At 42.7% G+C, this 18,088-nt stretch overlaps 1 protein-coding gene across 1 annotated transcript in view; it reads left to right on the top strand.

Moving 5' to 3' along the window:
• The window catches only part of RSU1 (Ras suppressor protein 1), a 173,735-nt gene that overhangs the window by 88,144 nt on the left and 67,503 nt on the right, over positions 1-18,088 (top strand). Inside the window, exon 8 of the mRNA XM_024193329.1 lies at positions 2,434-2,566. Coding sequence (XP_024049097.1) covers positions 2,434-2,566 — 133 coding nt within the window. The remainder of the gene's footprint in view (positions 1-2,433; positions 2,567-18,088) is intronic.

Below are 18,088 nucleotides of genomic sequence, written 5' to 3'. Positions count from 1 at the left end.
GGGGCAGGAAGTGGGAGGGAGTGGAAGGGGCAGGGGCGCGGCTAGGACAGGACTGGGGCGGGGCTAGGGCAGGACTGGGGCGGGGCTCCTCCCGTCCTCTTTTTTGCTTGCTGAAATATGGTAACCCTAAGCTAAGGACCTTCCTGGTGAGATTTTTGGAAATGTATAGTCCATTTCCATAAGCAAAATCGCATTTGCCCTATAATGGGGCCAAATTTATCTTCCTGAATTTAACTGTTTATATAAGTTGTACACAGATTGATCATTTTACTTGATGTACTGCTTACAGAATTATAAATGTAAGTGAGCACTTACTGTGTTGATGGTTTTGGAGAGAAATGTATGTGGTTCTTTTGCAGGTAATAAAATGGGAAAATCCAATTTGCAATTGCAGAATAAGCCTCTGAGTGATGTATGATCTTCATAGTAGCATTGGTCAGAGGGTTACTGGTAATCACAGTGCTGACTTGCTTCCCTAGTGGCCTGCGCCTTTAAACTGAATAGTGAACAGTGTGAATCGGTGTGTTTGAGCCAGCCAGCATAGATTCTATCTTATTAGGTCCTCTTTGTCACAGTGCTTAATCCTGCTGCCTGAGACTTGTTAGAACACACATGCTGCTGAGTCCTCTAATAAAGGAGATGGGTGTGAGGCGCCTCACTAGAAGCACTGAAGCGTAAGGCAGTTAGGGCAATTGCTGCCTGACTGACAGAGGGGTGAAATGCTTCCTGCATGTGGTTACTTAAAAACAGAACAGACCTCAGACAGCTGACAGATGAGCTTTGCTGAGGTAATGGTAACTTGTTGATAGGCCAATATGAGACAAGTGTCATCTTTTCACACAGTATAATGGTCTAGCTTCACTCTAATTATGATAACCCTTTTTCACAGAGAGCGCTGCATTAAGGATAAAACATAATGCAGAGCATGGTGAGGTTTTAACTGAGCCAGCCAAGAGACAGCTTGCAGATGCTATTACATCCATACGTACGCATTCACTCTAGATATACAAATGGCATTAATTTGAAAAATAAGCACATATTTATTCCATATAGAGGTAACAGCTTGGTTAGGCTGGCCTTCCAGACTTGATGCTTTAATTTTAAGCTACATAGTTTGGTTAGATGAAAAATGCTATTTTTATTATTTCCCCACTTCATCTACAACAGTTTTTAACTTTCTCACAGCTGTTTTTATATTCCCTGATCATGACATCCATAATGTTACAAAATGTTATTGCAATTTTAAATGTATGTGTGAACAGTTAATTTAGAGAACGCAGATAATGATTTGTATAGCTAGGACAATGACTCAGTATAAAACTGGAGTATAGCATAATGTTTCCTTATGAGGAATCTCAGTTGGGGATGTACTTCTCTACCTTTCTGCAGGGAGAACTTAGGAAAAGAAAAATCAATGACACTTCTAATAAATCTCAAGTCTGGTTATCAAAATAGCTATATTGGCAGGTTATAGGTATGAATTTCTGTATTCTGGACTGATAGCTATAACCAACATAAGCTGTAGGGTGTTGCACAAGCTAAAGTATTGGAAAAACACTAGCTGGGGATTTTTCATTAGACTTGGGCTTGTGGTTGTGATATCGGAAATAACCTGCACCATTGGGCCCTACCTATGGAAAAAAGTGTTGCCATTGTTCATTCCTGCTAAGCAATGTGACCAGGAATACTACTGTGGAGTTGTCCTTCAAGGTCAAGGTTATTTTTAATGGTATAAATTAGCAGGTCCTTTTATGCCCCCAAATAGTGTCATCTGGAAAAATAAGTACTAAATTGGGAATCGGGAAGCCTCAAGTTCTAATCTCACACCTATTGTAGTACACCTCTACCTCGATATAATGCTGTCCTTGGGAGCCAAAAAATCTTAACGTGTTATAGGTGAAACTGCGTTATATCGAACTTGCTTTGATCCACCGGAGTGCGCAGCCCCGCCCCCCCCCGGAGCACTGCTTTACTGCATTATATCCAAATTCATGTTATATCGGGTCGCGTTATATCGGGGTAGAGGTGTAGTAGTGCTTAATGAGTGAAATTTATATCCTGTGCAGAAGGCCAGCTCAGGGCCTATGCATCATTAAGTCCCGTTTTTAAGACTTATTTTGATAAATAAATGTGAAATGTGTTGAAATATAGTAGGATTAAATTTAAAATTCATTGGGCCAAATTCATCCTGACTCTGAGTACTGCAACACCAATGAAGTAAATAGGGTGGAATTTGGCTCTACATCCATATTATATAGTATGGCAGGAGCTAATATGCCCACCTGTTCCTCATATTAAGCCTGAAAACATTGGCATTTGCTTTAACTGGGTAGTCAGACCCTTTCAAAGAATGAAAATAATTTTATACAGTGAGTAATTTGTCTAGGATAAGAGATCTCCTTTTCACATGCCCTTTTGTTTAATCCCTTTCAGGTAATTTGGATTTGACTGGTCAAAAGCAAGTCTTCAAAGCAGAGAATAATCCCTGGGTTACCCCTATAGCAGATCAGTTCCAGCTGGGAGTGTCTCATGTTTTTGAATATATTCGTTCAGAAACATATAAGTAGTAAGTATTGATCTTTATTGTATTATATTATAGCTTTTACTATGGAGCATTTGACAAAGTCCTTGCAGCTGGATTGTGCACCAAGCATGGATACCAAGGAAATAGAAAATTTTTGCTACGTTACTTACTAAATAATTTCCTGTTAAGGTAAGTGCATGTAAATGTGTATAATAAGTCATTGCTCCATAAATTTCAAAACAAGTCCAGTAATGGTTTTTAGCGGTTTCACAACCTACACAATAGCTTGATTTTAATTAAAAATATGCAGCTCTATACACATCACTGTAAACTGCTAAATGTTTACTTTCTTGTGGGTCAATTTTCTGAATAAAAAAGTATGGCTTAGCCATATTAGGAAAATACATTATCCATATGTATAATGGGCAGCAGGTTTAAAACAAATGAAAGGAAGTTCTTCACACAGTGCACAGTCAACCTGTGAAACTCCTTGCCTGAGGAGGTTGTGAAGGCTAGGACTATAACAGGGTTTAAAAGAGGACTAGATAAATTCATGGAGGTTAAGTCCATTAATGGCTATTAGCCAGGATGAGTAAGGAATGGTGTCCCTAGCCTCTGTTTGTCAGAGGGTGGAGATGGATGGCAGGAGAGAGATCACTTGATCATTACCTGTTAGGTTCACTCCCTCTGGGGCACCTGGCGCTGGCCACTGTTGGCAGACAGGATGCTGGGCTGGATGGACCCTTGGTCTGACTCAGTATGGCCATTCTTATGTTCTTGCGTTGTTCTTGTATGACACTGTCCCTGCTTTTGGTGTTCAATTTATAAACTTCATTGAGGAAAGATGGTAGGCTTACAAGAGCAGGGCTTGGCAAGTCACGTTAGGAGTAATACTTTTAGGGATGTGCCACAGTGGTTTACAAATTGAAACAGGTATTTTTGAAAATAGTTTCACCTGGTGGTGGTGATCACACATTGAGATTAGCTGTGAAGGGAATGGATTTGAATGATAAATGTTTTTGTTTAGGAAAGAGTTTCTCTGATGGGTCAGTGGGTTGAAAGATGTTCTTCTTGTTGAAGACTTTTACATGTTGCCAGTCCACAGTTAGTTTAGAACAATAAGCAGGAGAGTTACATCAGGCTTTAACTCTGACAACTAATTTTAGAAATATTAAATAATGCAGCAAAAACTGCAATCTGTACATTAAAATCGATATTTTGTTCCAAATATTGAAACTGAGGGAAACTCTATAACTTGTGCATTTTTTCCATAAAAATATGTAAATGCCTCTCTGACAACTTTTATCAGCAGCTAGTGAAAACAAATCCACAAAAAAGCGAAGTGTTACAGGTGGTGATAAAGGGTATACAGAGTATAGGACTGACAAGTACAGCTTCTGCATGGACTTGTATAAATGATCCAGCAGTGACTTCTATAGACTCATGCTGAACTGTCATGTAGAGAATTTTAGCTGAATAGGGTCACAGGTGGGAGTGTGTTTTTATAAAATCCTGTGTGCCAGCAGAGTGGTCTCTATGCTGTAATATATTTGTTAATGTGTTTTTGCAATCTTTGGTGGTAATTTTATATTTCTGTTCAGTGAGCAACATAGGTAAGGAATTCTTAATGCAATACTAACAAAAACATTCATGGATGTTTGGAGAATTATTGTGGAGTTCCAAGGACCTAATTAAAGCTTTCATATGTTTACTCTACCATGAGAAGTTAAACAGAGGCGAGTTCCTTTCAGAATTATGTGCAGATTTTTGTCAGTTACTATTGTGGTGTTGCAATAAAGGGAGAATTCAGAGAAACAATGATATTAGAATTGTGTAGACATTAAACTGCTCCTGCACTGGTATGAAACCGTTCTTAATGTAACCAAAATACATAACCGCAAAATATACGCACATGCAAATAAACAGAAAAAATGTTTCTTTAAACTTTCAGTGTATAATGAATGATTTTTGGACCATGTGTTGAGAATATTGGCTATACTTTTGTTAGAACACCTGGAATAATGAGACTGTCCAGACTCATGGGGTGGGTGGAGGGAAGAGAGATTCTGTTCTCCCCTCTCCCAACCTGTTTTCTTTAGATTTGACCTGCTGCAGACATATTTTTTGACTTGCATTTGATTTTGTGCGGTGTAATTTGTAAGAGGTGGCACAGTCAGGTTAACAGGTCAAGTGACATTTTATATCCTAAAGCAAACCAACTATGAACGTAAAAGATATGAGAACTAATTTCTGCCTGATTTTTCTCTCTTCTGTCTAATCGTAGGCTTTTGCTTCTCCTCCTCCTCCAACTCTTTTTTTTCCTTTCACAGCAATATTCAAGGTACTGTACCTTCTCCCCCCCCCCATTAAGCAAATCACCAGGCTGAGAAGTAGGTGTAGTAATTTCCTCCATAAGATGTCTGTAACCGTATGCAAAATTGAACTCTTTGATTCCACTGGATCATTCAACCAAGAGAAAATTTAAAAAATTACCTTACAGTATTTGATAGACCCAGACAGCTTAACTTTTACACTGAGACAAAGCATCATTGTTAAATGGGTGATTTGCTACAAAAGAAGTTATTCTGTTTAGATAATGTCACTCATAATTTTGAGGAAGGAGAAGAAATTGTGTGTATTAGCAGCCTGAAATCTGTATGGAGCTGGGGATCTGGCATTTTCTGGCCCTGGTTCTGCCTGAGTCATCGCTGGACGCATCAAGGCAAGATGGCTGGGTCCCCCACAATATAGGTAAAGCTTAAAGCCCAGGGTTGGTGCTTCTCCGAGTCTGAGAGGTGCAGGTGAACCTGGTCAGCCTGCATGAGCTCTGATGCCAAGGAAGACCCATGTGCCCGGGGTGTCAGAGGCCTGGGGGTTGGCAGCTTCTGGAAAATTGAGGTACACTCAGGATGCTGCTCTGCAAGGTGATCCTGGATTTTGATGCACAGTTCAATCAGGCTGTCCAAACTGGATGGAAGCTCCACCCGGGAAAGCTCCTCCTTCACCTCTTCATTTAACTCCAGGTGGAAATGGTGGTGCTGTGCCACGTCATTCCACCTAGTGTCAGAAACCACACAACAAAATTCAGCAGTGTACTTTGCTACAGGCCGGCCTTCTGCCATAAGGCCTAAAGGGTTGTCTTGTTGGTCCGCACCCTTTGGGGTCACCAAAGATGATGGACATAGCTTGAATGAATTCCTCTAATTGTTGCAAGAGGGGGTTGGACTGTTCCAGGAGCGGGGAAGACCAGGCCAAGGCTCCCCCAGTCAACAAATTTAAGATGAGCCCCACACAGGTCTGGTCTGTGGGGAATGGTTGGGGGGCATAAGAGGAACAGGAGCTGACATTAGTGTAGGAATCCCCAAAACTTGTCCCAATCTCCATCAGATTTGTTGGGCAGTAGAATCTTCAGCTCTGGGAGAGGTGGAGCAGGAGAAGCCAGCATAGCAATCTGTGCCTAAAGGGCCACAGTCTGCGATTGCAGGGTGGTTACTTGCGACTGCAGGTTCTGGATGGCATCCGCCAGTTCCGCTGGGGCCTTAGTAGGGTCAGTGCTAGCGCTGAGAGCCACTGGCCCCAATTCGAGGGCTTCTCAATGTGTCAACTGACCAGAATGAAGGCAGTCTAGCCTAGTGGCTGGAGCGGACAGAAGGCCTAGTGGTCAGTCATAGTCAGTCATTGGGAGCCAACGCCAAGGGTCAAACCAGAAGGCAGAAACTGGGTACCAGAACCAGGTTTTGAGCCGGCATCCGTAATCAGGAGTCAGGGCCAAGGGTCAAACCGGAGGTCAGAAACTGGAGCAAGCAGGGTAGCAGGCCAGGAGGAGTTCAAGGCAGGGGCAGGACAGAGGCAAGGCTGGGTGCAAGGCTGGAGCAGCAGGAACAAGGTAATGCAGGAGCAGACACAGTGGTTTTTATGAGCTTTGAGAAGACAGTGAGCTGCTGCTGCTGCTGGCTTGAGTTGACCTCTGCAGTCAGTCAGACAAGTTGCATAGCGAAGAGCCAGCCTGCTGACCTCTGCAGCCAGTCAGGTTGCATAGCGAAGAGCCAGCCTGCTGACCTCTGCAGCCAGTCAGGTTGTGCGGCGAATCAGGCAGCCTGCTGCAGGCCAGTTGTGTTGATGAATCTTCCTGGAGACTAGGCTGCTGCAGGCCCTGATTCCTCACGGCTACCAGCCATTTTAAAGCAAACTTTTTTTTAGTGTTAATTAGATCTTTCATTCTTTCTGTAGTTACTTGCCCTAGTTACTACCTGACATGTAAGGCTAATGCATCTGAAGAATGTATGTGCCTATGGTTAAAATGTCTATCCACATACCTACCTATATGCACATTTTTAATACTTACTTCAAGATGGTATCTAGGCACTAAATACAAAATTAAGAATCATATTATTTTTGTCCAAATAGGACCCTGTTAGCCACCACTACTCAATTCAGCTGCTCTTTTTAGTAGGGTCTTTCATCTCCTTTAATTTTCTTACACTTCATGAGAAATGATACTAGGTAATGCTTCAGCCCTCATTATTGAGGGAAGAGTTGTGCTAACAGGTGAGTAATATGTCATGCTCTGGTCAATTTCTAGCAAATGCAGTGAGCCCATTGAGCACAGCTCTCTTTGTGGGTCACAGATGGAAATATGGTCACTAAGCCAAGCCCACAGCCTAGTAAGGGCTATAAAGAATAAGGACCAGGCAAATGATAGTTTTTGAAAGTACAGGTAATGGCTGAATTTGGGCACTGATTCTGTTTATCCTGTGCTTGCAATTAAACTACCACGTGTGGTCTCATGTGAGTACCTGAGAAGTAGCTGAAAAACTTTTTCTAAGCTGTAATGGGTAATGGCAGCCTCGTTGCTTTGAAGGATTTAACTAAATGTTTTATTTTTTATTCATGTCTCTAGTCAACGTTCAAAGTGACCTTTGTGTTGTAAGCACATTCTCACAGGATTTTATGTCTAGAATAGTGACAAAGAGATGATGGATTGTATGATTTAGTGGTTATAATATACTGGGGCAAGTACAGACAGTCATAAATGTTTGAAACACAACAGTGAATGAAACTCTTATGAAGAATTAAAAGCCTCTGATGCAAGTCAGTAGTAGATTACCACTTCTTCATCAAGTCACTAATGATCTTAAAGTCCAGATAAGCAGAAGATGGAGGATTGGGGATGGGTTTAGTTGCTAGCGTTCTTCATGTAGTTTCTTCAGGAGGCTGTTCTTTGAGTACATTTTGGGCATTAATCACGATCGCTTGATAATTTCATATATGGAAATTGCTCTTTGTTCATTTATACTTGCTTCAGAAAGGGGAATGATTTTCCTATTGTCATTGTGGTGTCTATTAAAGTCATTGCCCGATGGCATAATCTCAGTTAAAGCTAAATAATTTCCTAGAGCTGACTGTTTAGAGTAGCATTCAAAGTTCCAACATTTTTCAAGCTGTTGTAGAGCCAAACACTTACCTTTTAACACTTGCTCTAATGGTGGTTGTTGCCTTGTTTGACCTCTTTGGTTCAGAGAAGCAGAATTACGATAGAACTGACACCTTTTGTTAAATTTCTAGAAGGTAGTTTTTTTTCCCCCCACAGGCCAGTCAACTTAGAGTCAAAAACTTTGACAAGACTCTTTGTGAAGAAGAGTAAGTCACACTTCTTCTTTGCATGATTGTTCATGTCCATTCCAATTAGGTGTGTGTGCACGTTGCATGCACGGACGTCGGAAACTTTTTCCCTTAGCAGCTCCCGTCGGGATGGCAGGGTAGCCCCCTAGAGTGGTGCCCTTATGGCGATGTAGATAGTACGTGCTGGCCTGACCCCTCTTCAGTTCCCTCTTACCGTCCATGGCGGCGTTGGAATATTTTTTTCTCGCTTGTGAGTGATCCCATGCCGCAAGCCCAGGGTTTCAAAGCTTGTACCACATGCCACAAGTTTCTGCCTAACAGCGACCCCCACGACTCCTGTCTCAGGTGTCTGGGAGAGGTTCATCAGGCAGAGTGCTGCAAAATCTGCAGGGCCTTCAAACCGTGCACTAAGAAAGAAAGACTTTTGTCTTAAGCAGTTGCTCATGGAAGCTGTGTTACAGCCACTGGCCCCAGACCGACTGGCACCAGACCCGGCTACCTCGGTGCAAAGTGCCCTGGCATCGGTGTGCGATCTGGCACCGCCCAGGCCCTGAAAATCGCCAGCACCGAGGCGGGACAACCAACCTCCGCACCGGTTGACCTCTTCGGGGAGAGCGCCCTCTTTCCCCTTTCTTGTGACACTTAGTCGGTGCCGAAGAGCTACCAAGACACTCAGAGAGGCTCCCGGCGCGCAAAGACCGGTTGGGGGCCCGAGCCAAGAACCAGCACCATCAACTCTGGCACCAGAGGCCCCATTGAGTCCGATACCCAGCGAGTTCAGTCCTGATGAATGTCTGGAGGAGGTCCTGGAACACCCCTCCACACGCGACACTTTCGAGGCAGTGAAAGACGTCATTGAGCTGTCGGCATCAAAACATCTCCTGTGTAGGGAGAAGCCTCCTGCACTGCCCAAGAGGGTGCCGTCCAGAGGGAAGCCAGCAGTGGTGTGCTGCTCGAGGTCACCATCTCAGCAGCACTCACAGCACCGTTCGAGTTTGGTGTCCCGCTACTCCCCGGTACCTGCGACCCAGCGAGAGGTTACGGCATCGGCGGCGAATGTACCTGCGGTACCTGCATCGATGTCTAGACGCCATTCCCCAATGCCATCAGTCGCCCGGCACTGGACCGCCGCTCCAGCAACCTCACCGGCTCAGAGTGAGAGGTCCCGGTCCCAAGATTCCTGGTACTGTTCGTGATCCCAGTCAACCAGGCACCGCTCTCTGGCCCGCACCTCACAGCATCCTACAGCCACTTAAGGTTCAGCATCACCCTGGTCCCCTCTGTCGGCATCCTCCAGCTCTGAGACTGACTCTGGTCGCTCCAGCTATAGTAGGCACCGGACCGTGGCCAGCAGAGAGTCCCATTCCACTTGGCAGCCACAGTGGCCCTTCTGGATCCCATGAATCTACCATCAGCAACAGGGCACCATCTCCAGAGCGTCCAGGTCCGGGCACTCCATGCGACACCATTCCAGGTCACCTCACAGGCACGCATCAATGGCAAGAGAGGCCACTCTCTCCAGGCCGCCATCGGATCCCCAAGAGCAACCGGCAGCGGCAGGCCCAGTGCCAGCGGCGGTACCAAGCACTATGACACCTCAGCAGGTGTCAGGCCCATTGGGCACTGATGTAACCTAGGCCTATGGGGACCCACAAGAGGGTCTGGACGAGGGCAACCAGCAGCAACTCACGTCGTCCTCTTCCCCAGACGAGGCGGTAGCGGGTACATCAGTCTCAGGACCGCCCCCAATCGACCACAGGGCTCACCAGGAGCTGCTCCGCAGGATCATCCTCAATATGGGCCTCCAGGTGGAAGAAACAGTCAAACAGGAGGATCTGATGGTGGACATCCTGGCTCCCGAGGGTCCCTCCAGAGTAGCGCTCTCTCTCAAAGACAATACAGACAAATTACAACACTATATGGCAAACCCCAGCCTCCATCACACCAACAGCCAGGGGGGTAGAAAGGAAATACTTTGCCCCATCCAAGGACTGCGAGTTCCTGTTCTGCCATCCGACTCCCTGCTCCCTGGTTGTTTTAGCAGTCAATGAAAAGGAACGCCAGGGCCAACAAGCCTCTGCCCCAGAGGCCAAGGAGGCCAAGCGTCTGGGCCTCTTCAGTAGAAAGGTCTACTCATCCGGGGGCCTCCAACTACGTATAGCCAACCAGCAGGCAATCCTTAATAGACATAACTTCAATTCTTGGACAGCCGTGTCCAAGTTTAAGAATCGCCTGCCCCAGGACTTGCACTCAGAGTTTGCTGTGTTAATCGAGGAAGGAAAGGCAGTAGCCAAGACTTTGGTGCAAGCCTCCCTCAATTCAGCCGACTCTGCAGCTAGAGCCATTGTCTCAGGGGTAGTCATGTGACGCTCAGCGTGGCTTCAGGCATCGGGCCTCCCTCCAGAGGTCCAAAATACCCTCCAGGACCTCCCCTTTGAGGGCTCGGGCCTTTTCTTGGAGCAAACAGACTCCAGGCTGCACGGCCTTAAGGACTCTAGGGCCACCCTGAAGTCGCTAGGGATGCATACACCGATAGCCCTGCCCCTCTACCCAGATCTGATCATGCAGGACCACAGGCACCTTCTCCACCCAAACCTACAGTCTCTACATCTCATGGCTTGGAAACTGTGTGGCTAAATCCCATGGAGAGCCAGTGTTCTCAATCAGTGAGACAGATTCTCCTTGGTAGTAGGAAACCTTCAGCTAGGGCTACCTACCTGGCAAAGTGGAAAAGGTTTTCCTGCTGGTGTGAACCCCCAAGTGTCTTCAACCGCTTAGGTTCCTATCCCAGTTATTTTGGACTACCTCCCACACCTCTGTCCCTTTCGTCCATCAGGGTGCACCTGGCGGCCATTTCCGCTTTCCATCCAGGGGAGTCTGCACGCTCGGTGTTCTCAAATCCCGTGGTGGGGCAATTCCTTAAAGGGCTGGAGAGAGTGTTCCCATATTCTCGCCTGCCAGTTCCAATCTGGAACCTGAAACTGGTCCTCTCCAAACTCATGAGCCCACCATTTGAACCCCTGGCCACTTGTTCCCTCCTCTACCTTTCTTGGAAGGTAGCGTTCCTGGTGGCCATTACATCAGCAAGGCAGGTGTCCGAACTGAGAGCTTTCACCTCTGAACCCCCTTACAGTGTTTCATAAGGACAAGGTGCAGCTTAGACCACACCCCAAATTCCTCCCCAAGGTGGTCTCCCAATTCCACATGGGACAGGACATTTGCTTGACCGTGTTCTTTACAAAATCCCACACGTGCCCGAGACGCCGCAGCCTACACACGCTGGATGTTCGAAGAGCCTTAGCATTCTACATAGAGCGCACCAAACCTTTCCACAAATCAACCCAATTGTTCGTTGCCATAGCCGATAGAATGAAGGGCCTTCCAGTCTCTGTACAACGCGTATCATCCTGGATCACAGACTGCATTCGCACGTGCTATGAGCTGGCCAAGATTCCAGCTCCAGCGATTACGGCCCATTCAACCAGAATGCAAGCATCTTCAACTGCCTTTCTGGCGCAGATCTCCATCCAGGAGATCTGCAAGGCAGCCACCTGGTCTTCAGTGCACATGTTTACAGCTCAGTATGCTGTCAACCAACAGACCAGAGATAATGCATCGGTCAGCAGAGCTGTCCTTCAATCAGTCGTTCCATGACTCCTGCCCTTCTCCAATGGTAAGCTTCGAAGTCACCTAATTGGAATGGATGTGAATAATCACTCGAAGAAAAGACGGTTACTTACCTCTCGTAACTGTTGTTCTTAAAGATGTGTTATTCACGTCCATTACAAAACGCACCCTCCTCCCCTCTGTCAGAGTCCATGGCAAGAAGGAACCAAAGAGGGGTCGGGCTGGCAGAGTACTATACACGCAGCCATAAGGGCGCCACTCTAGGGGGCTCCCCTGCTGTCCTGACGGGAGCTACTAAGGGAAAAAGTTTCTGATGTCCATGCATGCGACGTGCGCACACCTAATTGGAATGGACGTGAACAACACATCTCAAAGAACAACAGTTACGAGAGGTAAGTAACTGTCTTTTCTTGCATTCCCATTAAGAAAGGTGGTTGGGGAGCAAGCCATTTTAAAAATGGATCCATTAACTCTTAACAGAGAAAGAGGCTTGACAAATGTCATGCTGAGACTATATCACTTAATGGCATTTGGCACATAGGCATCCCTGTGCAGACTGCTTCTTGCTCAGTCTTATCTTCTAAAACCTCATTTCTAATAGCAATAACATTCAAAATGATCCACATTAAGGCAGTTCAGCACCTAAAGAAAAGCGCCTTTCTAGATGCTTTTAGAATGAACCACTCCTCCAATCGCCCAGCTGTTTTGTGACTGAAGCAAATCCCAGCTGCCTTGGGTTCGATGGACATAGTTCATTAAATATGATTTTTATGGCTTGTATTAGACAAGAATATTTCACTAATTTATTTTCAGCAACTAGAAAGGAAGCTGGCAAGATGTTCAAAGTAATGCACTAAATAAAAACATCACTCTGAAATATCCTTTATCTGATTCCATTGTTGTTGTTGTTCCATTGTTGTAAATTTGTTTAATGCTAACCATGTGCGTGGCACGGTGCAAGACACAAAGAAGACAGTCTCTGCCTCAAAGAGTTTACAGTCTAAAACTCTTGTATGCTTGGAAATCCAGATGAGGATAAGAATTTAACAGTATTAATAGAGTTTATTAAGAATTACACTTGTGAAATTAGGGGAGAAGACACACTCCATAGTAAGTTAAATAAAGTAAAAACTCAATTTACATACTCATACTCGTAATAGATTTTGTACAGTAGTTAACTACTATGGCCTTTCATGAGAAATTTGGCTTAGATACAAATAGTTATGAGGTTGTATGTTTCTCGGGAAACAGTAATTCTTACTGAATGTAATTGGTCTCCAAATTATTCTTCACAATATTCCTTAAATCCATTTATGTTGAAAATGTGCAAAGAATGAATGCTACTATCACAAAGTCAGAAATATTTGGTTGGTGGTCTCGCCTGCAAAAATTAAGTATCTTTGTCAGTTGAATGTCTGATGTAGCAATAACACAGCAAAATCCATTTTTTACACCAGTATGATATGAGAAATAGTTGCTGATGGTGAGGTAATATCCTAGCAGCTAATAATCATCTGGACGAGTTAAGAACCCAATTGCTGTTGTATTGCTAGAAAAAGCCCAGCATAATGGGTTGATTTGTTTTTTGTTTCTGAAGTAACCAGAGCTCTATTTTAGGGCTGTTGAGCGCTTAAAATAATTAATTGCAATTAATTACATGCTTGAACAATAATAGAATACCATTTAATTAAATAATTTTGGATGCTTTTTACATTTTCAAATATATTGATTTCAATTACAATACAGAATACAAAGTGTCCAGTGCTCACTTTATATTTATTTCTGATTACAAATATTTGCACTGTAAAAAAGAAAAGAAATAGTATTTTTCAATTCACTTAATACAAGTACTGTAGTGCAATCTCTTTATCAGGAAAGTTGAACTTACAAATGTAGCATTATGTACAAAAATACTGCATTCCAAAATAAAATAATGTAAAACTCTAGAGCCTACAAGTCCACTGTCCTACTTCTTGTTCAGCCAATCGCTCAGACAAACAAGTTTGTTTACATTTGCATGAGATAATGCTGCCTGCTTCTTGTTCACAGTGTCACCTGAAAGTGAGAACAGGCATTCACATGGCACTGTTGTAGCTGGTATTGCAAGGTATTTACATGCCAGATGTGCTAAAGATTCATATGTCCCTTCATGCTTCAACCACCATTCCAGAGGACATGCATCCATGCTGATGACAGGTTCTGCTCAGTGATAATCCAAAGAAATGCGGACCGATGCATATTCATTTTCATCCTCTGAGCAGAAGGTTGATTTTCTTTTTTTGGTGGTTTGGGTTCTGTAGTTTCTGCATCAGAGTGTTGCTCTTTTAAGATTTCTGAAAGCATGCTCCACACCTCGTCCCTCAATTTTTGGAAGGCACTCCAGATTCTTAAACCTTGGGTCGAGTGCTGGAGCTATCTTTAGAAATCTCACATTGGTACCTTCTTTGTGTTTTGTCAAATTTGCAGTGAAAGTGTTCTTAAAAACGAACAACACGTGCTGAGTCATCATCCAAGACCAATATAACATGAAATATATGGCAGAATGCGGGTAAAACAGACCTGGAGACATACAATTCTCCCCCAAGGAGTTCAGTCACAGATGTAATTAACGCATTATTTTTTTTAAATGAGCATCATCAGCATGGAAGCCTGTCCTCTGGAACCGTGGCCAAAGCATGAAGGGGCATTCAAATATTGAACATATCTGGCACGTAAATACCTTGCAATGCCGGCTACAGAAGTCCTATGTGAATGCCTGTTCTCACTTTCTGGTGACATTGTAAATAAGAAGTGGGCAGCATTATCTCTCAGAAATGTAAACAAACTAGCGTTTGGCTGAACAAGAAGTAGGACTGAGTGGACTTATAGGCTCTGAAGTTTTGCAATGTTTTGCTTTTGAGTGCAGTTATGTAACACAAAAATGGCATTTGTAAGTTCAACTTTCACAGTAAAGAGATTGCACTACAGTACTTGTATGAGGTGAATTGAAAAATACTAGTTCTTTTGTTTTTTACAGTGCAAACATTTGTAATCAGAAATAAATATAAAGTGAGCACTGTACACTTTGTATTCTGTGTTGTAATAGAAATTAATATATTTGAAAACGCAGAAAAACATCCAAAATACTTAATAAACTTCAACTGGTATTCTATTGTTTAACAATGCGATTTAAAACTGCAATTAATCACGATTAATTTTTTAAATTGCGATTTAATTTTTTTAGTTAATCGCGTGAGTTAATTGCAATTAATCGACAGCCCCACTCTATTAGCTAACACTGACTTTTTTTGGTAGATTAAGTAGAGGGGTTCATGTAACATATAGGCACATACTTAACTTTAGGAATGCAATTAGTCTCATTGTCTTTAGTGGATCTGTTCACATGAATAAAATTAAGCATGTGTCTATCACCTGATCGTGCTCCCCCTCTAAAACAATTGCAGAACTTTACTAACTTCAGTTGTGCATGTTGGACCCTCAGTGACTTATGTAATGCCAGATTATCTGAAGTGCTGCAATTCCTGCAAGCTGAAATCAATGCAGGTTAAAGTTGCTCAACATGTGCAGGGTCAAGCCCATGGCACTTTATACAAGTAAACAGGACTTTATTCTTAAGGAGTTTGTTTCGTACATTTTAGTCCTACCAATAAAGATCTTAAAGTAAGCAGCAAACTCTTCTTTTTTAGCGTATGCGGTAAGCAGCTTGAGATGGGGGGGGAATCACTTTCGTTCTCTAAAAATGTTATTCTCATGTTTTGCTGTATCAAAAGCACAGTACTGTATATTTTATTTTAATACATTGCATCATATTCTGATTCAGTGTTTTTATTCATTGGCTATATTTTAAAAATTTATAAATATATTAGTACATTATTTCCAACAGAGACCATAGATGATTCAAACTCCTGACATCTTTAGACAACATTTACATGCTAATGTGTAACTCTCCCCTGACGTAGCTTGGAACCCATTCTACAAGATAAACAGGAAGTATGTGTGTGTATATTTGAATTTATAAACAAAGAGCTCAATTTTATTAGGTATAGATATCATTGATCTAGATGACAGATATAAATATTACATGTATAAATATTGGTCATGTTACTGATGCTGCCATTATCTCTTTTATGAAATACAAATTTATTTTGAAACTTAGAATATTATGCAATACTACAGATAGACTGGGTAGTAATCTGAGCTAAATTAGGGCAACCCAGAGACCTAGACATGGTACAAATGTGTCTACCTACAACTGTTCCTCAAGCAAGGGTCTCCAGGGTCAGTTTAGACAGACAAAATATGAATGAAAATTGGGAGTTCTTAAGGAGACTTTATTAGACGGTCTGAAAGCCACAGTTCCACAGTCAAGAGAGAGGACAACTTTGCCACTAAACCAGAATAGTCTTTTAGCCAAAATGAAGACAGTGATTAGAAATAAAAAGGTAATATATGACAAATGGAGGGGTGAGGGGGAACAGATAGCAATCAATATAATTTAGGCGTTATGAAGTGTAGAAAATTGATAAGGGAGGCTAAAGATATCAGGTAAAAGTCCATGTCGGGCAGGGCAAAGAAAAATGAGTATTTTATGTGTATTAGGAACAAAAGAAATCCTAGCAATGGTATAGGCCCATTATTCATTCGATGGAGGAGATAAAATCTATATAATAAGATTCCAGGATTGTCACTCTAGCCTGTGTGTCACTCTAAAGCCTAGAATGTGTGTTGAGTCAGTGTGAAGCAATAGAAACCGCTACCAAACATGGTTGAGAACCATTTATTTATAGTATTACCAGGTTCAGTCATCTGTGGGATTTGTGGTCTATAATTGTCCAATTTTTAATTTCTCAGCCTTTATGAATTATACCTGTGCAGTGTACAGGTACAGTAAAGCATGTATCTTGTGTGCCATGCCAAGAGATTAGGCCATTGTGATATCGGAAGTAATTCAACCAATCACTACCTTTACTCTACAGCTAATTTGCATGCAACAATTGCAGTAGTTGTATGAGGTAGGCTGCACAGATGGATTATTTGGCCCAACTATCACACCCATGCAACAGCATGGGTTTTCAGCTACTAGTTAATAATGCTGCAGAAAAGGTAGACGTGTTCAATAATAAATATTTGTTCTGTATTTGGAAAGTAGTAGGATGGTGTATTCAGATCTTATGAAGATGATTTATAGATTCCAAGGCCAGAAGGAACCATTGTGATCATCTAGACTGACCTCTTGTATAACACAGCCCATAGAACCTCCCCCTATCCCCCCCAAAATTCCTAGAGTATATCTTTTAGAAAAGCATCGAAGTAGTTGGCGAATCCACCATGACCTGTGGTAAATTGTTCCAGTGGTTGTTTACCCTCACTGTTTTTTTTCCACTCTGAATTTGTCTAGCTTCAACTTTCGGCCTTTGGATTGTTATACCTCTTTCTGCTAGATTGAAGACCCCATTATTAAATATTTGTTCTCCAAATAGATACTTACAGACTGTAATCAAGTTGCCCCTTAACCTTCTCTTTGTTAAGCTAAATAGATTAAGCTCTTTGAGTCTATTGCTGTATGACATGTTTTCTAATTCTTTTAATCATTTTTGTGGCTCTTCTTTGAACCCTTTCCAACATTCTTCTTGAACTGTGGGCACCAGAACTGGGTACAATATTGCAGCAGTGGTCGCAGCAATGCCAAATATAAAGGTAAAATAACTTCACTGCTCCTACTTGAGATTCCCCTATTAATGCATTTCAGAATTGAATTAGCTCTTTTGGTCACCGCGTCTCACACACTGGGAGTTTATGTTCAACTGATTATCCATTCCCCTCTCCCCCTCATCCCCCCCAATCCCTTTTTCTGAGTAACTGCTTCCCAGGATAGAGTTACCATCATGTAAGTATGACCTACATTCTTTGTTCCTAGAAGTATACTTTTATATTTAGCTGTATTAAAATGCATATTGGCTGCTTGCGCCCAGTTTACCAAATGAACCAGATCACTCTGAATGCGTGACCTATACGCTTCATTATTTACCACTCCCCCAATTTCTGTGTTTATAAAATCATCACTGATAAAGTTTTTATAGACGTTTTCCTCTAGGTAATTGATTAAAAAAAAGTTAAATAGCAAAGGGCCAAAAACAGATCCCTGTGAGACCCCCTAGGAACACACCTGGTTGATGACGATTCCCTGTTCGCAGTTGCATTTTTAGGCCCTATCACCCAGTTTTTAATTGATGTAATATGTACCATGTTGATTTTAAATCATTCTAGTTTTTAAATCAAAATATTGTATGGTACCAACTCAAATGCCTTACAAAA

This window comes from Terrapene carolina, unplaced genomic scaffold (assembly GCF_002925995.2).
Source record: "Terrapene carolina triunguis isolate 2854851 unplaced genomic scaffold, T_m_triunguis-2.0 Scaffold84, whole genome shotgun sequence".
In the NCBI taxonomy this organism is placed as follows: Eukaryota; Metazoa; Chordata; order Testudines; family Emydidae; genus Terrapene; species Terrapene triunguis.
Note: the sequence above shows the minus strand (reverse complement) of the source record. Positions and strands in the feature narration are given on the sequence as shown.